The 26,382-nt window shown below is 41.7% G+C and overlaps 4 protein-coding genes and 1 non-coding gene across 7 annotated transcripts; 4 read left to right on the top strand and 1 right to left on the bottom strand.

Annotated features, from left to right (window-relative positions):
* The first annotated feature begins 186 nt into the window (after positions 1 to 186).
* On the top strand, positions 187 to 11,655 carry ints9 (integrator complex subunit 9). 2 transcript variants are annotated; one of them, XR_013507441.1, is made up of 18 exons: positions 187 to 280; positions 683 to 810; positions 1,033 to 1,093; positions 1,218 to 1,280; positions 1,621 to 1,760; positions 2,418 to 2,504; positions 2,863 to 2,983; positions 3,665 to 3,799; positions 4,109 to 4,220; positions 4,823 to 5,003; positions 5,674 to 5,734; positions 6,302 to 6,473; positions 7,475 to 7,599; positions 9,112 to 9,279; positions 9,577 to 9,675; positions 9,886 to 10,023; positions 10,787 to 11,034; positions 11,065 to 11,655. XR_013507441.1 is itself a non-coding variant. In XM_078289891.1 (17 exons), the coding sequence occupies exons 1-17, from the start codon at positions 272 to 274 to the stop codon at positions 10,961 to 10,963; spliced, it is 1,977 nt and encodes a 658-aa protein (XP_078146017.1). In that variant the 5' UTR covers positions 187 to 271; the 3' UTR covers positions 10,964 to 11,655. The 2 variants fall into 2 exon arrangements, 1 of the variants encoding a protein (XP_078146017.1); XM_078289891.1 differs by having other exon boundaries at positions 10,787 to 11,655.
* Positions 11,656 to 13,146: 1,491 nt separating this feature from the next.
* glrx5 (glutaredoxin 5 homolog (S. cerevisiae)) lies at positions 13,147 to 16,303 on the bottom strand. Its single transcript, XM_071920029.2, has 2 exons — positions 15,888 to 16,303; positions 13,147 to 14,666 (listed from the first exon to the last, which is right to left on the bottom strand). Exons 1-2 carry the CDS (start codon positions 16,183 to 16,185, stop codon positions 14,494 to 14,496), a joined length of 471 nt encoding a protein of 156 aa, XP_071776130.1. The 5' UTR covers positions 16,186 to 16,303; the 3' UTR covers positions 13,147 to 14,493.
* Positions 16,304 to 16,620: 317 nt separating this feature from the next.
* Positions 16,621 to 19,211, top strand: prkrip1 (PRKR interacting protein 1). The gene has a single exon (XM_071920038.2). It carries the CDS (start codon positions 16,642 to 16,644, stop codon positions 17,197 to 17,199), a length of 558 nt encoding a protein of 185 aa, XP_071776139.1. The 5' UTR covers positions 16,621 to 16,641; the 3' UTR covers positions 17,200 to 19,211.
* Positions 18,024 to 18,296, top strand: LOC139927776 (small Cajal body-specific RNA 13). Its single transcript, XR_011785358.1, has one exon.
* A 974-nt stretch (positions 19,212 to 20,185) lies between the features above and the next one.
* On the top strand, positions 20,186 to 26,177 carry clmnb (calmin b). Of its 2 annotated transcripts, none has more exons than XM_071920052.2 (10): positions 20,186 to 20,383; positions 20,900 to 20,961; positions 21,083 to 21,178; positions 21,480 to 21,563; positions 21,701 to 21,793; positions 21,932 to 22,158; positions 22,462 to 22,655; positions 23,029 to 23,111; positions 23,283 to 24,946; positions 25,334 to 26,177. In XM_071920052.2, exons 1-10 carry the CDS (start codon positions 20,299 to 20,301, stop codon positions 25,458 to 25,460), a joined length of 2,715 nt encoding a protein of 904 aa, XP_071776153.2. In that variant the 5' UTR covers positions 20,186 to 20,298; the 3' UTR covers positions 25,461 to 26,177. The 2 variants fall into 2 exon arrangements, with proteins under 2 accessions (XP_071776153.2, XP_071776152.2); XM_071920051.2 differs by having other exon boundaries at positions 23,283 to 24,955.
* The last annotated feature ends 205 nt before the right edge of the window (positions 26,178 to 26,382 follow it).

Raw genomic sequence — 26,382 nt, 5'->3', positions numbered from 1 at the left:
AAAATCATCAACGCTTTGACCGACGTTTTGCTGTGATGTGACCTGCTCTTCTCTGTGTACTTATAGACAGGCAAACAGTTGGTGTTTTGTTCAGTATTCGGCGTAATATATTCCATATCAGTAACGTTACACTCCACCACTGTAGGGGGCAGTAAATGACAAAAGTCAGAAACAGCGAGTGGAGACCGGTGGGGAAACACTTCAGAAGGATGCAATGCTAGCAAAGGCAACTAGCTAAACCAGATTTATCCATTATTACTTGGTGTCAAAAATGAAACTGGTGAGTAAACAAGTCGTTTGGAGAAGTATTGTTAAAGTAACTCCAGTTGGCTGCAATATTTGGTTAGCAAATCGTGCAAGCCACCTTTATATGTCAGTGTCTGCTAGTTTAGCAGCTAACAACCTAGCAAAGCTAGGCAGTCATTGTTACTGAGCCAAAACAATGCAAACTGACTGATGTTGATCAATGGAGGCTCTCTCTTGTAATCAGATTACTGCTCTGTGTGTGCGTGCGTCCGTATGCACCAGCCTTCAAACAGACTGACAGACAGCATGTCTTGTCTGCACTGCATGTGAGGTCCTGCACCTAGTGTGTCAGTCCTGTACTGTATTGTGTGCACAGTCATACTTTTCCCTCAGTGTTGTGTGTGTCTTATAATGACTTACCATCCATGTCTTACAGTACTGTCTGTCCGGTCACCCTACATTGCCTTGCAATGTGCTCAAATTCAAATCCACCACCATTATGCTGGACTGTGGACTGGACACCACCTCTGTCCTCAACTTCTTGCCCCTGCCTCTGGTGCACAGGTGAGTCAGTGGCAATCAGTGGCAGTGCCTCAAAGCTATTACCTTCTAAATAGCATGCATACATAAAAACTGTCAACTTGCTCAAAGCAGCATACACATGTGTTGTCATGTCTTCAACAACTGGATTTCTCAAATTTTAATGATATAAATCAGAATGATAGACTTTAGTAGACTTCTTACTGTTCTGCATCATGAAGAGTTTTGTTTTTGTCCTTTTTCCAGTCCAAGACTCTCCAAGCTACCTAGTTGGGTCTCTAAGGATGGAACAATAAACTTGGAGAAGGTATGAGAAGCCATTTGTGGCCAATCTGATTTGTGGAGCTTTTATCTGTGGACTATTTCTGGACTTGCTACACCCTTAACCTGTATTATGTCATATCTAATTTTCTTCATTCCCATCTTTCCAGGAGCTGAAGGAGTGTGCAGGAAGAGTGTTTGTGGATTCACAGCCAGAATTCTGTCTCCCTGAGGTAATAAACCAAACTACACTACATATATTTAGCTAAAGTACATCTCTCTTGCTTAGGCAATCAATCAAATGCATGGCAATCAATGATTCTATTGCAGGAAATGCAAGATTAGACAAACTTACCAGCTCAAATTTTCCAGAATTTGGCTAATGGCTCTTGATAGTTTTCCACTGTTGACTCCTTCCATTACTATGGTCAATGAAGTACTATTGCTACTGCTACTATGAATATCAATTGTACTACTAATAATAATAATGAGAATTACAATAAATCCACTGCAGGAAATAATAATACATCTTTGATTTATACAAACTATCCTTCCCTTTCATATCTGCCACAGAGAGAACTGCTGGATCTGTCTACCATTGATGTCATCCTGATCTCCAACTACCACTGTATGATGGCACTGCCCTACATCACTGAGCACACAGGCTTCACTGGGACGGTGTACGCCACAGAGCCCACTCTGCAGATAGGCAGGTAGGGAGTCTGATGGTGTCTTTCTAGAAGTCGAGTGATTACACTCCCTCTGCCTCTGGAACCACATATGTGCCCCCGCTGGCCTGGTTGAATCCCACCAGAGCTTCTCGACTGTACCTCCTCTTCTCTGTCTCTCCTGCTACTTTCCCACTGTCTAAACAAAGAATAGAACTATAAAATGAGTGGACCGTCCATGCACCTTTTAAAACATATAAAACATGTCCTTATTAAACCTAAAACCTTATATTACACCCTGGTGGATTTTTAAACAGTGGATTGCTGTGTGAATTATGTGATTACATAATGTTATAAATTCTTGCAATTTATAGGAATGCAAAAGTATTCATTTAGAGAGAAAAGTGTATGACATTGAAACACTGTTTTCATTATGGTTTAGTAAAGGGAGATTAAAATCAATTTGTTATGTATTGTTAAAGCATATTGGTTGCACCAGGGGTTTTAAAAAAAATTCAGCCAGGGTCCCAAACGATTTAGTTATTATTTAATTCTGTGCTGGTTCTTCAGTTTGAGGAATAATGTTTTGCTCGGGGACCCACGCTCAGGAAAACAAACTCTCACTCATGTCATGTAGTGATCCAAAAGAAAGAGTCTGGGGTGCCATATGTAATAAAACGGTTTGTGCTGCTGTTTCCTCAGGCTGCTGATGGAAGAGCTCGTCAACTTCATGGAGCGAGTACCCAAAGCCCAGTCTGCCACCTGCTGGAAGAACAAGGAAATACAAAGGTAGGAACTGATGTGTTGAAAAGAAGACTTAAGTACAAAATAATCTGTGGGTGGTTCTTGGATGTCTTTTAAGTTTAAAATATCCATTAAATTTGACAAATGATATTGCAGTTGTATAACTGCATGATGCTTGTATTTCTAAATAGACCTGTGTGTTTTATATTTATGATAAAATACTTGCTTTTCTACCCTATCATTATTTTGTGTTCTTACCTTTTATCTTGTGGTGCCTTGCTTTTACTTGTTTTACCTTATTTTATGATAATGCTGTTTGCTTTTATTTGATTGTTGAACACTTTGTAAACAGTTTTTTGTAAGTGCTATAAAAATTAAGTTTATTATTATTTCATTATATTAGGCTGCTCCCCGGCCCACTGAAGGATGCAGTGGAGGTTTGGACGTGGAAGCGGTCCTACAGTATGCAAGAGGTCAACTCTGCCCTCAGCAAAGTGCAGCTTGTGGGCTATTCACAGAAAGTGGTAAGAACTTTTTTCCCCCCCTATGCTCTGAATAGGGATATATTGATACTGAGGCAGACGCCAGGCTAAAATAAAGTATCATATCAGTGAAATCAAACACCAAGAGCTATTTCACACATACAATGTTGTTAATGTTGTTATCTCTAGTGGAGAAAAATTGATTTTAGATCAATTTCTTTTGCTCAAGGCCACCAAAGTAGGCGTCTCTGTGTTTGCTGTTTTGTAAAACTAACTGAAGTTTGATATGCACAATTTGCCTCTGAGCCTTGCACTCTTTACTACTGGTTTCTTGTAATGTTGGTGAAATAGGAACTGAAGTTGTACTCAATGTAAGTTGGTCTGGATAAGAGCCTCAGGTAAATGCCTGAGTTGGAATCTGACTAGTTGGAATCAGTATCACATTTTCCAAAATAAGAGTCACTCTGTACCACCACTAATAAATTGTGTCGGTGCTGCTCTTCTAAGACAAACTCTAAATCAAATCATCAAAAAAAAACAAAGGGGGAAGAGTATAGCACTATGCTCAGTATTCATTTTATTGGACACTGGAAAAAACACGCGGGACCTTTTGTCAGGCTACGAACACAGGTTTAATTATGTCTTTGTGTAGATTGCTTAAATCTTTGTATCCATCCTGTCTTTGTTAAATGTCTTTCTGTTTCCTCATATCTTGTTCTCCAGGAGTTGTTTGGAGCTGTACAGGTCTCCCCCCTAAGCTCTGGCTACTCGTTGGGCAGCTCCAACTGGATCATCCAGTCTCATCATGAGAAAGTCGCCTATGTGTCTGGCTCGTCCCTCCTCACCACACATCCACAGGTGGGACAGGAGGCCTAACAATGGATGAAAATATACATGGGGCTAGTGGAAAAACTGTAATCCACCAGAATGTAATGCTAATGTTTTAATCGGTCCTAGTTGAAAATGGTTTCAGTCAAATGTTAGATCTATGTAAAGTACACTTGATTTCGGAGGCTGATCTTTGGACGTGCTTTTCTGAGGGAGAACTGGAAGGGACCAGATGTGTCTCGTGCTATGATCGACTCACTAGATAAGTGTGGCTTGCGAGGCTACTTTTTCATAGGTCTGGTGTTAATTAATTAATTTTCTTCCTCCTCTGTTTCCCAGCCGATGGACCAAAGCTCCCTGAAGAACAGTGACGTTCTGATTTTGACAGGCCTCACCCAGATGCCCACCGCCAACCCAGACGGCATGCTGGGAGAATTCTGCAGCAACCTGGGTAGGTGTTGGATGTACCAGGGTGCCAGGTTGAATTGGGCAAATTCAGCCAATTCATTAAAAAGATAACCCTCGAGTTATTATTAAGGTTGAATGCTTTATCAGTAGTTATTGGGCAATTCAGTTCAACTTACATTTTGTAGTGAAAGAAAATTTACTTCAACTCTAGTGCTTAGTCACGTCCCTTTATGCCCCTAGGTTGCACAAGGATGCATGTAGGGCTTCAGCATTAATCATATATTGCAATATTAGTTTCCACTATTAATCACTGTATAGTATCGGCAGTATCAGCAATGTTGACACATTTAATTAGTATTTACTGTAATTGAAAACAGTCCGAAAACTGCAGTAAAACAATTTTGTTCCTGAGATTATCAAAATTAATAATTACAGTTAAAAATCCTGATAACAGAATATAGCAAAATAATCTAGATTATCATTTTAGCCATAATTATGCAGCCCTAGATGCATGCGTTTAGTCGGCCATTAATGCCTGTTAAGATAAAACAGGCATTACAATTTATGAGGAATGATATTGTCTGTGTTGTCGTAGTTGATTTTGAGTGTTAATGTCAAACTGTTACCATTCATTTGTGCCTGTAGCCATGACGATTCGTGCGGGAGGCAACGTGCTGGTGCCGTGCTACTCCTCAGGAGTGATATACGACCTGCTGGAGTGTCTGTACCAGTTCATCGAGAGCGCCAACCTGGGGACCACGCCCTTCTACTTCATCTCTCCTGTCGCCAACAGCTCGCTGGAGTTCTCACAGATTTTCGCTGAGTGGTGAGGAGCTGCTGATCAGATTTTCATTATATCTCCCACTACATTTACATGGGCCGGGATGGTGGATTGGAAAGAAAGAAGTAATGAAAGAAAATAAATGGTACAAATACAATGATGGAATAAGACAAAATCAAACATCGACATATAACACCGGTAGGATTTTGTTTTCTTGCTAGACCCGGGTAAAACATATGTGTCCATATTTATATTCCTGTTTCATAGTGTACTGGGATAGTATCTTGGTACCTTAATTTCAGAAACATTCTGCAGAACGGTCTCTTTCACAGTACTTCACATAATATTTGCTGTCCTTTTTTTTTTGCACCATGGCATTGATTTTAGAATCAATAAGTGATGGTAACTTTTGGTAATCAGTGCATTCTTAGGATGTTGTCTGCGTTTTCTGCCAATATGGTGTGACAACAATGTCGCTACTGTGGAATAGCTGAGTTTTCACATGATCTTAATGTTGTTTCATAGGCATTTCCACACAGCCAAGAAAAAACCAGGAGGAAACACTGCTATAAACAATGCTCATTGGCTGTTGTTGACTGTTGATTACAGTCAGCTGATATTTGATCACAATCATCTGTTCTTTTCCTTACAGGTTAGTGATGTGATCATCTTACTATGAATAGATTTATGATGATTTTTTTTGTCATTCCTCCAGGCTTTGCCACAACAAGCAGTCAAAGGTCTACCTTCCAGAGCCTCCATTCCCCCACGCAGAGGTAAGTGCTTTTGCTGTGTTGTTTACCAGGGATAAACTAATGCTGCGTTCCAGACATGTCAGATAGTCGGAAATTCTGACTTCCTACTAGGAAACATGCAATGGAAACCCTTAAAGCTGGAATTCCAAGTAAGAAACTTGGGTTAAGATTTCTCAACCCTGAGTTGTCTGAGATGCAGTTATCTGACGTCACATCAACATGGCAGCCTACACTGTAAACACTACACACCATTACTTTAAACATGTTTATAATCTTCTAAATATACTTAAATTCCATTTCCAGCATTACGTGACCTTAAATCCATCACAAAACATTGTTAAGCATATAAATTTGAAATGTAAAATTGCACTTAAAGTTGCCAATATTCCATGCTAACTAGATGGCTAATATTGCCAAACATCATTCTCATAACTTTGCCTTAGTGTTAAAATGGTTCATTTGGATACTTTCTACACAACAAATGTCTATTCTAAACGCTGGTCTTCTTGTTTGTATTTGGTTGAGTGAATACAGAGGAAACACTGATGTAGGCTTGTTTCTTACACCTCCTGTGTCTTCTTGCTTCAGCTGATCCAAACCAACAAGCTGAAGCACTACCCCAGTATTCACGGAGACTTCAGCAGTGAGTTCCGCCAGCCGTGTGTGGTGTTCACCGGTCATCCCTCTCTGCGCTTCGGGGACGTGGTTCACTTCATGGAGCTGTGGGGCAAGTCCAGCCTCAACACCATCATCTTCACTGGTGAGGAGTGAAGCACACTAGAACCGTTTTCCAGTCGCCTCTATGTCTTGCGTTGTGCATGGGTCTGTTCTCATGGAAAAGCTTTTTGATCTTCCCATATATGCTTATTCTTATAGTGGCCATTTGAAATTGGCCCTTGATTAGCTGTTTAATGACAAATTGCCATTTGTGATTAGCTACTACTGGAAGTGTTTGTGGTCAAAACACAGATACAAAGGATAAAAAAAAAACATAAAATCAACAGAAAAAGTTATAAAAACAAGACAAGAGTCATAAAAGGGAGGTCAAAAACAATAATAAAAGGTCATCATATAAAAGCAAGTCTAGAAAAATGTTTTTTAACAAGTGATTTAAAAGATGGTTAGGGTTAAGCCAGCCTGAGATCCTCAGGCAGGTTTTTCCAAAGTCTAGGAGCTCTGTAAGCAAAAACCTCGTCGCCTCTTGTTTTTAATCTACATTTTTATTAAAAACAAACAAAAAAATGGCTGCATCTGTCTTTTATGGCAATAGAAAATAAATAAAGAGTAAACGAATTGGCCCCAATCCAATAAAGACTTAAAAGTGATTGTGATTTTTTTTATTTATTTATGCAAATAAATGGATATAACCTGGAATTTATATGGCCTTCTAAATTTTGGGTATCTTTGCATATGTTCTTGAGGATTTTAACTTTGTTAGCCTCGCATAACTCAAAATACAGGTCCGCTTTGCTCCAGTGTCCAGGGACATTTAAAATGTTAAAATAAAACTTTCACACCCTCAAAATATGTAAAAATATTAAGTTATCACATACTGCCAGTGCCTGTATCAGAGCCTTACACAGTAAATTTAAGATTTAAAAAAAATATCTGTAGTCCAATAAATCTCTATGTAAACAGCCACTATTGGCCCTACTACTGGCTTTATTTACATAGAGATTTCAACAAAAGACGTGATGCTGTAATTATGAAATGGGTACTATGTTTATAAAAGCCTCTGATTTTCCCCTCTCCCCCCCCCAGAGCCGGACTTCTCCTACCTGGATGCCCTGGCTCCCTACCAGCCGCTGGCCATGAAGTGTGTCTACTGTCCCATAGACACACGGCTCAACTTCCACCAGGTGTCCAAGCTGCTCAAGGAGGTCCAGGTATGATGTGTCCACACTTACATGTAACTGATAGGAAACACTCAGCAGCCAGTTTGAGTACAGAAAAATAATAAATGTATTGTTTGTACAGCACTTTCCTAGACCGAATTAAGATAAAAGGAACAAAACAAGCAGCAACTGTAGCAGCAATCCACTGTAATAGAGTGAAACCTTACAGTGCTGACTCCATTAATGACCACAGCTTATAAAAGCTAGAAAATGAATCTTTCTTACACACAGGGACTGGAGCTAATAGATGGACAGTCATATAGTGATTCAGTTACCGAATTCAGTTACCGAAAAGAGTGAACCTAAGCGGTTTGAAAGATGCCTTGATTGTTTATCTCAGAAATGGCTGCCCTCATGGGTTTCTCTGCACATTACTGGCAAGAGGAGCATTGTGCTACAAACAGAAATCATTCAGTCAGCAGCAGTCCTGTGGGTGAAACCGGCTCATTAATGACAGAGGTTGAAGAACGGAAACAATTTTGCAAACTAACAGGCAGACCACAAACAGAATAACAGTACCATGGTAGAACAGCATTCGGTGCAGAGCAGAAAAGCATCAGAATGCAAATCATCAGTCCACTGTAGCAGCAAATGGATGGATCTAATAAGTGTGTGTGCAAGTGAACACAAAAACACTTGATGATAATAATAGTTGTTCTGTTGATTATTTAAAAAACTGTCGCTGCTCATTCCTTTACCAGTCTTATACACCTTTTCTTAGATGCTTAGATTAAACCAGAAATCTACATTTGGATTAACTAAGAATGCTTTTTTGGCTTTCATAAACATGGATCAAATATGGCTTAGCCACTTCTGGACTCTGCAATCTGATTGGATAATCAAGGACTAATAATAGGCATATAATAATAGTTTCCTCTAAACTCTGAAGTGGCATCAGACATGCTTGTTTTGTGTTGTTTCAGTGGAAATGGAGTTGGGGGGGGGGGGGGGGGGGGGCTTATCAAACATGATATGAAAGTAATACAAATATGGACGTTGAAACAAATTAGATGCCTCTATGCCAAACCTGGTCAAAGTGTACATTTTGAATGTGTCAAGGAAAACAATTTAAAACTTAATTTAGTCCTGGTGTATCTCTTATGATTGCCTGTGCAATTTAATCAAAGTCAGAATATGCTCAATCTAGGACTATTTTAACAAGTCTTGTATAAAGTGTAGCCTAAAGTTCTGTCTGACTTTTTTCAAAAATGTCAGATCTTTGAATGTCCTGATCTTTGAATGTTACTTTATGCTTGGGTGGTGTTATTTAATAATTAAAAAGTTAAATATTTAAACGATAGAAAGTATGTAATTGTTTTGCCAGCTGGTATGTCAAATCTTTGATGCCAAATATTTCAGAACTCCACCCAGACAGAACCTTTATAATTCAAAGCTCACAAAATATCTGTAAAAGCTGCTTGATTTCCATCCAGTCCATCTTAAAAGGCCATTTTAGTTTAGCCTACAGGAGTTCATGTTTGTCCCTGGCTCTCCCTCCTGCAGCCCGTCCATGTGGTGTGTCCGGAGCAGTACACCCAGCCTCCGGCGTCCCAGTCCCACCGCTCCGATCTGATGCTGGAGCTGCAGCCTCCTCCCATGCCGTACCGCCGCTGCTCTGTCCTCAGCCTGCCCTTCAGACGCCGCTACGAACGCATCCACCTGCTGCCCGAGGTGAGACGCAACAGAGCTGCAACCGGTGCACCTTCATTCCTGTGGGCAAGAATATGTTCTTGCTAAACTTCTTGCTCAATCCTTGTGGAAAGCAGACAGTGAATGCACTCATCTAATGTGTTTATTAACTGAATATGTTGCTGGGAGACAATGGCATTTGGTGCATTTTGGTGCTAGTAAAGCTTTCTGAAATAAAGATGGAAATAAATGATGAAAATATTCAACTCCTGTCAAACAACAGGTGGTTAATTTGTCTAAATGTCTAAAAAACATCATGTGTGATTCTCCTGTTCACAGCTGGCCAACTCTCTGGTTCCCTCCGAGGTTAAACCGGGCGTCTCTGTGGCGACTGTGTCTGCAGTGATGCAGTCCAAGGATAACAAGCACACGCTACAGGTGTGTATGTGTGTGTGTGTGTGTGTGTCTGTTGGTGTTTCTGGTGTCTGTCTCATGAATTTGTGTGACAATGTAGGTTTATGAATGTGTGAATGTGGGCATCCATACATAACTTCAAACATAAGAAAAGTCACCAACATAAACAAAGATAGATTCAAGTTGTATTATCTGTACACAGCCAACTGACAGTTTTCTCTTGTGTGTTGCCAGTCGGTGCCTAAACCCCCTCCAGCCCCACCCAGTAAGAAGAGGAAGCGTGTGATTGAGGAGCCCCCAGAGGTGCTGGCCCCCAAACCCCTGCTGAGCGGAGCTGTGCCCCTGGAAGCTTTCCTGGCCACATTGCACAAGGTCAGAGATCTGCTGAACCTGAATATCGTGTTCAGAACAGCCAGTAGTTTGAATTCACTTGCATTCATCCCCCCTGTTCTTTCTATTGAGCGTCAGTCACTTTCTGTGGCATTAGTATTCCAAAGCAATGTCTGGTGATTGCAGATCGGAAACTAAGCCTCGAGTTTTATCCCTTTTATCCCATCTGGAATGACAATCTCCTAATGCATAAGATTGTTGGAAAGTACAAGTGACTTTATGACAGAATCTTTACCGCACCAGCAGTAAAAACACTGACACGGCCATTTTAGATGGGATTAAATGCATGGGGCATGCTCTAGTAATTACTATGAACATCAGACCTTCAAGGAATCACCAAGGATCAAGGATTTCAAAATTCCCCACCACCTTCACCGTTTTACCAGCTCATTTACTTCTTAGAATAGAAAATAACCTCAAATTGATGAATGCTTACCTGAAGTTACTGTTTAACACAAACATAAAGGGCTGCCTAGGGGTTAGAGAGGCTGTCCTTCAGTGATGGGTTGAGGTTCAAGCCCCTGTGTTGGCATCAATAAATGGATGATATATGGATCAATAAAGTATCTAACTATTATACATTCAAATCAGAAATTCCCAGGATTTAGCTGGTGGTAACTTCTCTCCCTGGTGCTGGTATACTTAAAAATCCAGCATTCCTAAATGATGGTCAGAAAGAACATACAGTAAAACACATCTGATATGGAAAGTTGATTGTGCATTTATGTCCTTCCCCCCCCTGCAGCATGGTATTACAGAGGTGAAGGTGGAGGAGACGGCGGACGGACACATCCTGCACCTGCAGGCGGAGGACACACTGATCCAGCTGGAGGAGGATGGGACACACATCGTCTGTGACAACAACGAGCCGCTGCGCACCACCCTGCGAGACCTGGTGCTCCGCTTCCTGCAGAAACTCTGAACTTGAATCCTCTTCATGTGTCCTCTTTGATTATTGTTACTTTTCTAACGGTGTTTCTACTTCATCGGACTGTGGATGGTGACAGAAAAGATGGGCGCGAGGAAGGGCATGACAGAAAAGATTTGTGGACTGGAGTCAAAACTCAAAATGTCTCAAGTGAAATGTGGGAGTGCCCCCACCTGAGTCATATTTTTTAAAACTCTGTCATGTTTACAGTAGTGTTACTGTAAAGTCAGATTATATTTTGTAAAATAGTATTTTGTATTAAAACACAATTGAGAAAATGCTTTTTAAGAACATGTCACAGTGAATGCATCACTAACGACGAGTCCTCATTAAGGAGTGAAATGTCTGTTGGCAGACAGACCGTCAATCATGAGCTGCTTGGTTTCCCAAAGGAGGAAGTAAAGAAGAAAGGTCCCTTTACTTCAACAGAGAGACATCTCAAAGTTTTGAGGTCCTTTGGGTTATCGATTAATTACAAGTTTGCAAGTTTAAATGAGTGTATGCTAATGACATTTGCAAGTTTAATCCACACGTCAATTTGCATTTGTGAAGTGGTTTTCATTACAACTCAAGATGTTAGAGGTTTTCAGATGTAATGCTTGAGAATAAGCACTGTGCTCTAAATTGAAAAAAAAACTCAACTACCACTACATTACCTACTCAACAGGCCTATATGCATCACAAATAGAACACTACATTTCTATTTGTATGTTGTGATTATTATTGAATAGTGATATTCTAAATGCGTCATGTCCATTTTGGGTAAGAAAAAGAATCATTAACGGGTTTATCATTCAATATTTCTAAAATACAGGTGATCCAGTCTGTCAAGCGTTATACTTTTATCAACTAAGGATTTAAGTTATTTACTATCTTTTAGAAGGTAACATCATTGTGTTGTTGATCATTTTATAAGAGTAGTCACATTTTTCTAATGGTGTTTATTTTGGTTTTGGAATGAAACAGATTTGTCAAATTTGACAAATGTTTCATTCCATACTGTCTGCCATACCAGCTGATGAACTTATGATCAACACTTTATTTCAATGTAATTTGAATTTCTAGAGTTACCTGTTTAACAAGTAATTCTTCTGCTGTACCCCACTAATACCCTAAGTGTGCATATGGTGCCAGCTTGGCGGTTCTCCAATGAGGGCAGATGACAGTAGAGAGAAAAGTAGATAATCACACAACATCTGCAGTCCTAATTGTAGTCGTCTATAGCTTGCTAATAGTGTGGCTTCTGAACTACTGAGCAAGACTAATGTTGAGCCTGTAAATTATGGGATAAGATGTGGGCTATATGTAAGCCTGAGTGTTGGAGCGGTGTCAGCATAGTGTAGATTATCAGGTCTGATGGATGCTGAGTGGTTTTGCGATGCAGGAATTTCTTTTAAGCCTCTTTGAGTATCTCTTTCCTATTTAAGCCTTCTGGAGCTAAAATGGCCTTAATTCTAATTCAAAACATTTGTGGTTGGTAAAGCCCACAGTAACCCGAGGACATCCTGCTTCTCACCCCAGTCCGATAGTTACATTAGAGCTTGTGTGATAGAAAATGGCACTAAATATGTAAGTGTGCCTAAGGTGCTAGTTTGGCCTCCATTCAATGAGAACAGATAAGGTGGAGATTAAAGTCCCAACAGTTAATGCAGACCAACTTCAGCGTGCCAACAAACCAGCTTTGAATAAGAGCACAGCTTCTGTATTCTGTCTTCTTAATGTTCTTCTTCTTTATGTTGTCATTTCATTACTTTTTTTGGATTTTGACAAGGTAAAGTATGATCACTTAAGTTAGATTTCATATAAAAAAAGATTCCAGGTCACTGGTTATTTGTGTTGCAAAATATTTAATTGGTACATAGTTTACATGCAGCTAAAATACATTTAATAATATGCTTTCAATGTACAATATCTTACAGTGTACTACGTGAGCATTGCTTAGATAATACGACTGTGTGCAGCAGAAGGAACTACGATGATTGATAAGTGTCAGGGATTTGGCTCAGAAAACTCAAAACAAAAACAAGCAAAGGGAAAGAAAAAAAAAAGCTCCCTTTCCTTCGTTGACAAATTCACAAATACCACAGACCTGGACAGACACTTCAAACCTGAAAGTTAACTGCTCTCATCTATCCAAATATATTGTAAATCTGTCATCTTCAGGAACAAAAAGGAGAGAAGGTAGCAGGACAGTGTATTGTTGCGTTTGAGCGGGTGTATACATTAAAAGTGAGGGTCAGTGTTTTTGTACGTGAACTTCAACAGTAGACGACACCATGGCTACTAGGAGGAAGAACAAATGGGAGACAGTACTGTCACAGCCAGTTGGAATCGGGGTAAAACATCCATGTAGGGCAAAAATGTGACATCTTGCCTGCACCCAAAGTGTGATCTACATCTTTGGTTACGAATCACTTCTACAAAAGGCAAAAAATGTCCTCCCTTCCCTTCCTGGACAAAGTTACAAATACCACAGACCTGGACACACATATAAAACTTGAAATTAAACCTCTTTGTTAATATGTGTCCATATCAGCATTATTTATCCTTGATTTGTGCACACTCCTTCTACCTTAATATGGGGTAAATCTGTGATGACCAGGTAATTGCATTGTACCCTCAACTCTTACTAGCCGTGACAGTATTGTCCCCTCCTCGTTCTTGCTCCTGGTAGAGATACAGGCAGTGCATTTGGAGGGTTTCTGGTGATGATGATGACATCGCTTCCTGGTGCCACCGGAGGGTGATTTGGTCTTGGAACAGGTTGTGGCTTAGAAAGAAAAAGAAAAGAGAAGTGGACAGTAGAGGTAGCAGGGCGTTTTTTGAGGGCAGGATGAGAGGAGATGCCAGCGTCCTTGTGTAGATAAATTACAACTTGCCTCCCCTTTGTTAACTATGACTTTAAAATGGGGTATTAAAGGGCTATAGGTAAACAGCAGTAAACAGCTTCACATTCCCACCATCCTCCCTTTTATTAAATTTGAAAAAATTGACTAGTAGATAGAAAAGGGGGATAAAAGTTTGGGTAAAACCTTTGCAACTCCCAATCCTGGATCCCTGTGATGACACTGTCCACTCCTCTTATTTTTCCTTCTAGGTGCTGGTGCATACCTTATTAAAAAGGTGCTATGTTGTAAAAGAGATACCTAGCCAACAGTTCCTATGCCACAAATCTCAAGTTCTCATCTCCCAGGCACTTAATTTGTGCAAATCTGGTAGGACTTAAGTGTAAGCAGTGCAGTAAGAGCTCCATATCTCTCCCCCAGCTGTTAATATGTGTACTGTAAACACTGTAGGGCACGAAAGCTCATGACACGGGACACAGGGCTTTCACCAAAACTGCTTATACCTATCAGCTCCACTCAGATCTGCGCTCTCGGTGTGCCTCGTAGGTCAGAAGGGTGAGTCAATTTTGTGAGTGGCTGGCAGGAAAGTCAATTTGTCTGCGGCCAGCCGTGGGGGGGGGGGGATTCAAACTTTTAAATTTAACCTCTCGTCAACTGCCTGAGGTTCATCCCCTTCCTCTACTTGGACTCCTTCTCGGCGTCCATCAGCGCAGAGTGGATGCCCAGCTTCTTCAGCTCCTCCACCAGATCTCCGTTCTGGTGCATCTGCAGCAGGATGTCGCAGCCTCCAACAAACTCACCGTTGAAGTAAACCTGAGGGATTGTGGGCCAGTTGGAGAAGTCCTTCACTCCTGTGGAGGCCAGATAAGGTTGGAATTAGAGATGCACTGAAACTGATGCGGTACCAAATGTCAGGCCGGGAGAATCAGGAGAGAATTTCCCCAAGTACTTAAAAGTAATAATCTGTGACATTTTCATATAAATAAATGTTCCTAGTTCCCAGTTTTCCTGTGAAATAAAGGGGGTCCGATGAGATCCAAATGGCTCCTGATGTTGTATCATTTGGGAAGTTACAGATCAAGTCTGCAACACACACGTTTCTCAGTCTAGCTTTATGGTTTTAAGTCTACCAAGCACTTTCAGTTGCACTTTTCACTAGCATATCGTGGGAAAATCACCCACTGGACTTCCCATCGATGATCAATCTCAGATTATTTAGTGTTTCTGGGCTTGGGAGAAGAATTCCTGCCAGACTAATTTCATTCTCAGTTTCTAACTACTTCTGTCACTGATTAGGCCTACATTTAATCTAAAAATTAAATTATAATACAATGACTATATTGCAGCCTTTGCAAAATAGTGTTCTTTCACAACATATTAAACATCATGTTTTACCCTAATTTAAATCCCAAATCACTCAAATGGAGTTTGGGAACAATTTCCTAATCAGGATTAAGTGTTTCAGAGTGAGTCAGAGTTTGTCTCATCTGTGTGTGACGAGTTGGTGTTGCACTGCTGTTGCAAGATAAGCCTCAATTGACCCAAGTCCCATTAATGTGCAGCTGTGATGCAACTAGAAAAACATTTCCTTCTTCCTCATACATACATAACGTTACCTGCTGACATTTAGAAAAGGTTATGGTCGTGGCAAAATATAATACGGTTGCCTAGAATAGGTGTAAAACAGCCTAAACAGCATATCAACATTCATCGTCTAACGTTTGACTTGGAGCACCACACCCTTCAGTCCTGCTGCACAGTGCTGATAAAAACTTCATCTGCTGTGGTACATTTGAGAAAACTAGGTAGCTAGAACTTTTTGTTCATAAAAACAGTTGATATGCTTGGCTTGAATGTGCCAATAGGGCAAATAATAAAGAATGGTGTTGAAATGAGGCAATGAAGACCTAAACATTAGTTAGAGCAATTAAGAGCATTTCATTTTATGTGACAAGTCTACTGGTCCGTTATGGAGAGATCCAGCCAAAGACAGCAGTGACATCTAGGCTCTAGTTAAACTGAGAGCTACTTGTTGCTGTCATCCAGGTTTGTTATCTCACTGACTGACTGACCTTGTCTGAGGTCCTGATCGTCCAACACGTTGTACGCAGCATATTCGTCCACTCCGTGCATCCTGAGGATCTGAACCACGGCGTTGCTGAAGCCACACATAGGCTGAGCCGGCGTCCCCTTGATAAACACGACCACTTTGTCCTTCTTCACCATCTCACCAAGGTCTTTCAGTACGTCCGCCGCGGCGCACAGGTGCCGGGCCGAGGCCAGCGACACATGTCCGTCGGCTTGCCTGGGCAGATAGACCGCGGCGCCGGCCCGTAGACACCTCGCCGTTGACCTAATTAGACTGTTCATGGTCTTCGGTCGGTTATATCGTTAGTAGTCGGCGAAGAAATGTCGTAGAAATGGACTGCTTTGCTTCTACGCAAGCCTGAGAGTTAAGTCACAACACTTCACACACTCACGATGACAATATACATTTAGGATGACTAGCTAGATGGGCGGAACTAGAACGCTGATTGGACAGCTGTGCCCAACGAAAATCTTACTTCATTTGCCATTGGCTAAGCACCACGTCAATCACGTCGGTTACACAAGGAATATAATTCAAAAGAGACATTTTAATGAAGTTATACTGGATTAAGTAAGTACTACGACAGCCGATATGTTACATACTTAATCACTCAATCATAATATGTTTTGAAGCAACAAATACTTACAAGTTACGCAATCCTTTCCGGGTCGCAGCAGCTTTTAATAGCTTCCGGTGTGACTTGCGCGAAAGGGAAGAAGAAGAAGACGCTTTGAAAGATGGCGGCGCCCACGGAGAAAAATGGGAAAGCAGGGAAACCCGGAGGAAAGGAGGCTCAACCGTTGATAATCGCCAAAACTCCGGCAGAGGAGCAACGTCTAAAGTTGGAGAGGCTGATGCGTAACCCGGATAAACCCGCTCCCATCCCCGACCGACCGAAAGAGTGGAACCCGCGGGCTCCCCCGGAGTTTGTGCGGGATGTGATGGGCTCCAGTGCCGGCGCCGGCAGCGGGGAGTTCCATGTTTACAGGCACCTTCGCCGCAGAGAGTACCAGAGGCAGGACTTCTTGGACAAGATGTCAGAGAAGCAAAAGAAGGACCTGGATTATCTGGACAAGATCGAGGACAACAAACAGGCGGCCGAGGACAGGACGGCAAAGCGCAGAAAGAAGAGGGACAAGCTAAAACAGAAGAAGCTAATGGCCAAGAAAGCAAAACAAGACGCCAACAAGAAAGAAGACTCCGACGAGAGCTCGTCCAGCAGTGAGGATGAGGAGCAGGAGAGAGAAGCTGATGATGATGCCGAGGTGCCCAGCTTCATCATGGGGAAGAAATGACGCATGATGGATACGGACTGCCAGGACTGTTTTCTGGACTGTTTTCTGGCTTTGGTGGTGGTGAAGTTGTGATTTGGATGATGTTTCACGCAGGGCTCGGAAGATTGAAGACACCAAAACCACATAAACATTCACATAAAGCCATCCAGAAGGAGTAATTAAACATTTGGACCTGGTTCAAGAGTCCTGTGCAAGGAAAAGACATTAGTAGAACTCATTCGTTAGTCCTTAGGACTGCAAAGATGAAAAATGCATTTGGGTGGGTTTTTTTTTTGTATTTTTGTTTTTAACAGCCAGAAAAACTTGGATGGACTGCCTAGTTTAATAGGCAGGGAAAACCCTGACCGCATGATTACAGGGAAATATTGGTCTATGTCCCAGTCTGTAATTAGGCAAGTCGAGACATCTTCAGCAACACTGGTTCTTTGTTGTACTTTAATAGTTAATACAGATCAACACTCTTTGTTAAGTATTTGTTATTCTGTTTCAGCTAGCAGGCCAGGTATTCAGTCTCCAGGGGCGTCTTGAATTAGCTAAAATTTATGATAAACTTTTCTGAATTTGAGCTTGAAAAACCACAATCCTGGATTTTTTTGGATTGTTAAACTTGGCATTTTCTATTTTTTAATGTAATATTGTAAATGTTTTAATAAAAATGTGAAAACACGTGGACATGCAAGAGTTATGCAAGTTCATTACATTTAAATTTCCCTATTCTGTTCCAGTCAGTGTTTGATAAGAGATATTATCAGGTCTTAGATTACAAATGCAAGTGAGTACTTTTCTCTATCATCCAGTTTCCCATCACTGTGCTGTTGTCATTCATTGCAGCCTTGTGAAGCTGCCCCTTGCATGGAGGATTGCTTGTGTGGCCCAACAAGGTTGCAGAGAACAACACAAAGAATGAAAAGGCGTGACTTCTGGAGGCTCAGGAGTTTCACGTGCGATGTTCCTTGGACAAGCCTGCTTTCCACGGTGGTGATGGTCTCGCTCTGTAACCATCACCTTTCTTGAGGCAGGTAGAGCAATACTGGCAGCCAGATATTGTTTGGATCAGGGGGAGCTTTTCCTGCCAAACACTTTCCACTGTCACACTCCATTCTGTGATTTTTCCCACAAACTCCTGCCTTGAATCACCAGTTAAAATCCACTCAGTGAAGCAGGTGAATAAAGATGGCGACCTCCTGGTTTGACACAGTTACTCCCCTCAGGCAAAGCATCCTAACATTGCTCATGTCAGAAACACTCGGTGTGTGTTGCACTGGGAGGACCAAGCAACATCAATCCAGGAGGCTGCCAGCTTTGAGAACCTTTCATGATTTTCTGTCATTGATTAACTTGCTACAGTAAGTGTATTGGATTTTCCCTCAAGTTCAAACCCACCCATCCTGCTGTACAGGCAGCTTGGCAGCGATCCCTAACAGCTAACTCATGGTTATAAGCTACACCTCAGGCCCTATGAATATCTTCTTTTCTTTTTTGTTCCTGTCTTTAATATTTTTACTAGCTAAACTCTCCTTTTGTTTTCATTCAGTAACTTGTGTTTTTAACCAAAGGAGGGAAAATAATGCTTCTGACTGATTACACACCTCTGATCAATTTGTGCCATTCTCTGTTTCTTTTTAACATTGAAAGGCTCGATGGAGAAGTAGCTTATGGAAATGAATGGGCGGAGGACCAGTTCAAGGGTATGATCAGAACTAATAGGCAATGCATTTGTCACTTTCTGCTCATTTATCTCGTCTTTCACAGATGTAGCTCAGAGTATCCTGTCGCAAATGTCCTGAAACTCAGCTGGTGAACACTGAACAGTACGGATGCTACTTGGAGGTCTGTTTGCAGACCGGCTGAGACTTTTGTCCAGTTATTTTTGTTTCAACACTCTTTCACAGTCTTTAGTTATGTGCTGATGTTTCAGATTAGTAGAATCATCCATTTTATTTAACAGTAATGTGGAATCTGCAACTACAAATTTCTGCTCTGTTGGAAAAATAAAGTAGTTTTATTACTTGGGTGTATTGTAGCTTTGTTTATTCTGTTGTGATTTATGAATGAACCGCCCCATGTTACAAACTGTAGCCAACAACTATGATCAAAATGGAACTATTTTCTAGATTGATTCAAGTAGATCCCTACACATGAACAAAGTTGTCGATATACGTATATATTATGCACTAATGTACGTTTATTAAGTGATTAAGTTGGGGAGTTTAAGTTCCCTGGTGAAGTGATGTCAGGAATACCAGAGAATTATAAAAAAAAAAAAATAGGGTACTTTCCACAAATCATGGAGTGCATTTTACAGTTTGTTTCACACACATTCATTGCATTGGATGGTGTTATCATCTGTGATAAGGCGTAGATGTACTGTAAGGCCAAGTTGAGTTTATCAGTGCCAGGTTTAACTCAAAACACAGGGTTGAAAACACTTGAAATAAAGCTCTGCTCATAAACCATTTCTGCAGATAACTCATATTTTGTTGTGTTTTTTTTGGAGGGATTACAGTTGCGTAACTTAATATATCAGCCCCGACTCCCCCTGCTTGACCCTGTTGTGAAAGCCAAACTATTTATCCTTTTAGAGCTAACCCTTCCAAGCTTAAAAGGTGCACAAACATACTCAGAAGGAATTCAGATTTTTAGTTCACTGATTCGCTCTGTCGTAATGAAAAGTCAAAGGAAATTCACCACATGTGGCCCAGAGTGGGAGTCTTCTCCATGAAACAACCTGCAACCTACCGCTATGATCCCAGCTGATTTCTTCATTCAAACGTGTTGTGAAATCCAACACTGCCAGCACATTACATGGTGAGAATATTACCAATCACAGCCTGCCGTTAGGATTCAGGCTGAGTTGGTTCCAGGCCATGGGGGAGTGGTGCGAGAGTTGATCAACACCTCAGAGGGAGGACTCAGCGTGTTCGGGCACAACACTCTCAGCCTCCCGCTGCCATTTCCTCATCTCACGTCTGTAATGAACCTTAAATTACTACAACTGCATTACACTTTGAACCGTTTTCCCTTCCTATGCCCACAATGGAATATAAGCAGAAGTGTTGAGAAGAAGTGTGAAACAGTCACGCTCTTTCCGGTGATTCCATGGCAACGCAGGACAAGGCCAGCTGGGATGGACAGGGGAAATCATTGGGAGAGATCAGTGAACAAGAAGCACTGTGGCCTCAAGGTATAGTAATATCAAGATCAATGCTGAGGATCTGTATTCTGATGCAGGTGATTATTACTACTGCCATGGCCTACTGTGTGAATAAGATACAGATGAGACAGAATGATTTCAAGTGTGCAGATTGTACTTTTGAAAACAGAATATCTATTCTGTTTCCCTGCTCCTCCTTAGCCTTCCATACTTTCATTTTCCAGGTAATTGTGGCATCTGATTGCCCAATCATTAACTATATTTTAACTTGTTGATATTGTGCTTGTGGAACCACACATGATATCTTCTAAAACACTTTTTAGTGGGACTCAAAGTCACATGTCATACAATTTTGCATTCTTCTGGGGGGGAAGCACATTTGTTACCCCAGGCTCTGACAGTCCTGTTCTTACCTGCTTGCAATATTCACCACCTGTCTGCTATATTACATCTAAAGCAGCCTTTTGAAAACACTGATGGAGTATTCTGCTGGAAAGTTGCACTGTTACCTGTGTATTTCACCAGGCCTTGTCTTCTGTTCCCCAGGTGAAAGGGAAGCTGCACAGAAGAGAACTTTCACCAGGTGGATGAATGTCTTCCTGCAGAGAGTAAGGCACAACCAGTCTGGTATTATACTGTGATACTTAACGGAATAACGGATCTCATTTTCTCCACACTTCACCTCACAAATGCAATCACCGGTAAGGTTTATGTTTTGTTATTTTCCAGTGTGAGCCTCCGGTTGAGATGCACGACTTGTTCACAGACATCCAGGATGGCAGGGTGTTGATGGCCTTGCTGGAGGAACTGTCCGGGTGCAAACTAGTAAGAGTCAAGCTATACGGCTATTTAATGGAATCCAGAAACAGAGAATATAATGTAATATAATATCTATTTTATTCCTTAATTAACTCAGGCCCAGTTCAGTTCAGTTTATCAACTTTGCAGCTTTGTTTATTACCCCAAGAGCTATAAAATCCATTCAAAAGACATTGTTGTTTCAAAAGTAGATTACTATCAATGAGTAAATAAGAATCCTTTTCTTAAATCCTGAAAACGTTTTGGAGATATCAGGTTTTGATCTGGCATCGATTAGCAGTGTTTCTTCAGTAATTTCTCATCGCAGGTTTACAGGTTTAGGCCGTCTTCTCACCGCATTTTCAGGCTGAACAACATCGCCAAAGCCCTGGCATTCCTGGATGATCGCCATGTGAGTGTGGTAGCCTAAAGCTTTAATAGTAGTTCCAGTGACGCTTGATAATTCGTGTTTTGCATTTAGCTCTCGGTGCATTTAGATCCAGAAAAACTAGTAATTTCAGATGATGCCTCCTCCCTGTTGTCTCTCAGGTGAAGCTGCTTGGCATTGATGCCTCTGGTATTGCAGATGGCAACCCTTCTGTTGTTCTGAACCTTGTCTGGAGCATTATCCTATATTTCCAGGTAGGGAGTTTCTCACCATCTATAACTCTCACATCCTCTCTCTGTCATTTCTTCCTCATCTATCTCTCCTTGCCCATGTCTCTCTCATAATGACAGACCTTACATAAGTACCTCTCTCTCTCTCTCTCTCCCCCGCAGATAAGGGAGGTGACGGCAGGCCTCCAGAGGCGAATTTCTTCCAGCCTCTCCTCCTTATCTATGAGCAGTTATCCCTCCTCCAGTGACCTCTCACCCCCGGCCAGTAGCATCAGCAGCTGCTCCAGCAGCACTTTGCCATCCAAAGGCAGGAGGGCCGCCAGGACACCAAAGTACCATGGGAAAACGATCAAGACACTCCTGCACTGGGTCCAAAGGTGCACATCAAAGTGAGTTTGAAATAGTAGAAATTAGGAGAAAAATACCTTGGTTTAAACATTTCCCTATGGTCTTTGTCAGCAAATTCATGTTAGCCAGGGTAGAACATGAGTGGTAAGTAAAACAAAAACATAAGATTTAGTTCATTGATCAGGTGAATGCATAGATAGCACAGGTTGGATTTGATATCTTGAAAAGAGTCTAAAACCTCATAGGATCTGGACAAGGGAGTCAATTTGAACTCTAGGCCCGCACTGATTTCTTATTTTTTGCTTTTGTTTTGATTATCTATTGGATTATCTTCAAATCCGCAGGTTTGGGGTGGAGGTGCATGACTTTGGGAAGAGCTGGAGGAGCGGACTGGCCTTCCTAGCCATGATAAAGTCCATCGACCCTGGCTTGGTGGACCTGAGGGACAGCCTGTCCAGAGCGCCCAGGGAGAACATTCAGGAGGCCTTCATGATCGCCCAGCACAGCCTGGGCATACCGCCTCTGCTGGAGCCTGAAGGTGAGAAGGTTACTCAATAAAAAAGTGCTGCACATTGATCTGTTTTCCTTCACAAAGACAAACGTGTCTTTCTGCAAGAAATCAGTCGCCTTCAGCCAGATAGTGCTGCGATTGTGTCTGTACTAACCAGCAGCACGCCGTAATGATGCCACCTCTCAAAAGATTAGGAGTGAATCAGAAGCACTGATCCCATTGCAGATCAATTTAGAACTTGATCTCCCTTTAAATGAGATAAGTAAGTAAGTAATAGCGCTAATCTCTCTATGTCTTAAATAATACACGGGGGAACCCAGGTCCTCCGCTTGAAGGACGGTCTCTCTGTTCCCTACCCAGCCTGCTGCTGTGTAAAAAGTGTGTATCCTTCTTTCTGCAGACGTAACATGCACTTCACCAGATGAGCGGTCCGTCATTACCTACGTGTCTATGTTCCTGGAGCATTATTCAGGCTTGGATGAGGTCAGTAGGCTTCTTCCTATGCATCTTAACAGCAGAGACAATTGCATTTATAAATACTACTATCCAAAGGACCTTCATTTTGTTTCTGGCCAGTATTCCGTTTACCTGCAAAAAACACAAACAAGCACACAAAAAACTTGACTCCATATACTAATATACCCTAAATTACAGGATCATACAACAGACTGTGGAATGAGAGTAAACATTCCCGAGATCCCGAGGTTTGCATCGCTTGAGTCGATCAGCTTTGGAGAGCCGCTTGCTCCTGACCCAGAAGCCCAAGCCTTGCTGAAGAGCCAGGAGAAGACCGACGAGCAGCTTCTGTGGAAACGATGGTCCAGAAGATCCTCAGCAGAGCGCCATGCCGCCTCGCGCCACCTGAACAGGCCGGTTACCAACAACATCTTTTCATTCTACAGTCCCCAAAGCAGCATTGAAGAAACTGTGGGCGATGCCACCACCTCACAGCTCAACAAAGGGAAGTCTCCTGGTGTCTTTCAGCCGATCAGTCCGTTGGACGCAGGCAACGTTGACCAGAAGATCCGGTCGTGGATGGAGAAAGCCGCCATGGATCAGCACCACAGCAAAGGGAGAGTGGGTGAGGGTAATTTTTCCCTGAGCTCCGAGGAAGGGATCTACAACTTGTCAGCGCTGGACTCGGATGAGGAAGACGCCTACAGCTACATCCTGGATCTGAACAAAGACGTTTTCCAATCTTATAATCCGCTCAATGGACAAGCGCCGATGGTTGAAGAGGAAACAGCAGAAGAAATTATCTCAAACGGAGAGCTGACGGCGGAGTCAAAACGTCTGAAACTATCAGAGGTGTCACTTGACAATGGATCTGAATGTTACTCCCAACATGAGGAAAGTTTACTCACACAGAATGGTGACTTTGGGAGGGAATCTGAGGACAGAGAGCAGTCAATGGATCAGGGGAGCATTGACGTGGAGGAAAGTGGAAGCAGTGTTGGGGATGAGCAGCGGGACATTAGAGGCGGCAATAGATTCAGAGAGACGGTAAACAACGGAGAGGTGCTTGATATGGAAGAGGAGGCAGAGGACGAAGGCAGAGGCAAAGAAGAGCTTGAGGAGGAGAGAGAAAGAGTCGTGAGGGAACAGGATGATGGGGATGATGAAGAGGAAGAGAAGGAGAAGGACAAGAGAGAAAATGTTAGATTTGTGAGGCAGGTTTATGGTGAAAGAGAGACACCGGTAGATGAAGCAGAGAATGCAAAGCTTTTTGAAATTGCGGGGTGGGAGAGAGAGGTCGAGGAAGAGACTGATGCTGAGTCTTTTGAAAAATTTGGACAAGTGAGGGACAAGAGGTTAGTAGAGGAAGAAGGAGAGGAAGAACATTTGTTGAAGGTAGAGAAAGGGGAGGAGAGAAGGGCAGGGGAACAAGAAGAGAAGTTAGAAGATGATGTAAAGAAGGAAGAGGAGGCAGAAGAGCGCAGGGTTGTGAATTTTGAAAGTTTTAAGGTGGAAGATGAGGCGGTGTGTGAAGTCAGAAGGACAGTTAGAGTTAACACAGAAGAGGAAGAGGACAGGAAAGACAGTGTTGCCAAAGAGGAAGATGTGTCCATGGTGGAGGAAAAGGAGGGTAACAAAGATGACAATAATGAAGTTATGAATGTAAAGGATTTTGAGGAAGTTATCACAGCAGAGGAGGAGGACGGGGAACAGGAGGATAAGAAACACAACACTCTGACTGAGGAGAAGGCAACAAGAATAGGACATCCCACTGAAATTACCCTGGAAAATGACACTGAGACAGGTGTTAATCTCCATAATGATGGCAAAAATAATCCACATCGGACCTCTGCCACCTCTCAGTCATTCAGGTAGGCTATCATCATCTCTTTCTGGACTGTAAATACAAATAATACCTGTCTTAAAGAAATAAGCCTTTAATTCATCCACAGAGATTCTAGAGATAATAGTTTGCCATGTAAAAAACTCATATATGCTGAATTTATCATACGCAAATCTAGCCTTTTGTTCTGTCAGGGTTTGGTTTCATTATATTTATGTAATGTGTCGTATTTTAGTTAAAATCCTTTATATATCTGTGTTGAACTTATAATAGGTATCTGTAGATTTGTAATTCGTCTGTGTGTGGTTTCATCCTATTTGTGTAATTTATGTTTCTTCATATGTGTGTAATGTGGCCCATTTTAGTCTTAATCCAATACTCTTGTGTTTTATCTATTTTCCAACAGCGAGGGAGGTGCGGTTCTTCAAACTTCGGCAGCCTCTTGTGAAGTAACCCCATTAGAGCTGGAGTTGCTGCTGCTCCTGTGGATCCTGCTCTACTGCTACTTCATCTTACCTCAAATGAACCTTTGAGTCTCCCTCCGCTGCTCCCTTCTTAATAAGATATGCTCATTAGCCCAGTTTCCACTAATGAGCCAAACAGGGATACCTCGGGCTTGACTCACTCTTTATCTATGTCACTAAATTTCCCCCAAGGCAACAATTAATGATTATGTTTGCTTCTAGCTGCCGGCGGAAATGATTTGTCAGTTGGGCTATAGTTTCAGATAAACACATAATGCTATTATTCCCATGTTAAACACATTTTGAGTTGGTATTGGGCTCTGCTGCGGAAAAGTGATTGCTCTTACAGTTTCACATAGCGTCTGACTGGAGTTTTTGCTGAATGCATGTGCAAAATGCTCTGCTTATTCGTATTCTTTTTGATGTGGGTCAGGCAAAATTACCACTTTACAACTTTTCAAACGTGACTTAACATATTAACCACATGGTGGCATCACAGCATCACTGCAGCAACTGTTTTACATGCAGTACAGGCTGCTGGCTGTCTATATGGCGTTCTGCTGACTGTTGAGAATCCCACATGACCTGCTGTTTAATTAAGCTGTATTGGCATGGTGAGATTAAACTGATAATGTTTAATGAACACTTTGACATTTCACACCGCTATCATGCCATCACTTGTGGCTCAGAAACTATACTATTTCATTGTTTTCATCTCAGGTAGATAAAGGTTAAGCTTTTTTCCCCCATGACATCTTTTTTATGACTGTGAAATATGAATAATAAAGACACAATATCCTTTCCACAAAATAGCATCAGGCATGTGAATTCTGTATTTGTAGGCAGGCATGTGCATATTGTCTTTGTAAGATTAGACCAGTTTTAAAATGTTAGAATTGCAAATAGGATAGAATATACCAAAATGTGCACAGTGAAACTAGAGCGCTATTTAAGAATGCATCAGTTACATAAGCGTTCAGAATTCATGTTG

This window comes from Centroberyx gerrardi, chromosome 18, assembly GCF_048128805.1.
Source record: "Centroberyx gerrardi isolate f3 chromosome 18, fCenGer3.hap1.cur.20231027, whole genome shotgun sequence".
Classification (NCBI taxonomy): domain Eukaryota; kingdom Metazoa; phylum Chordata; class Actinopteri; order Beryciformes; family Berycidae; genus Centroberyx; species Centroberyx gerrardi.
This window is presented reverse-complemented; position numbering and strand designations above follow the sequence as displayed.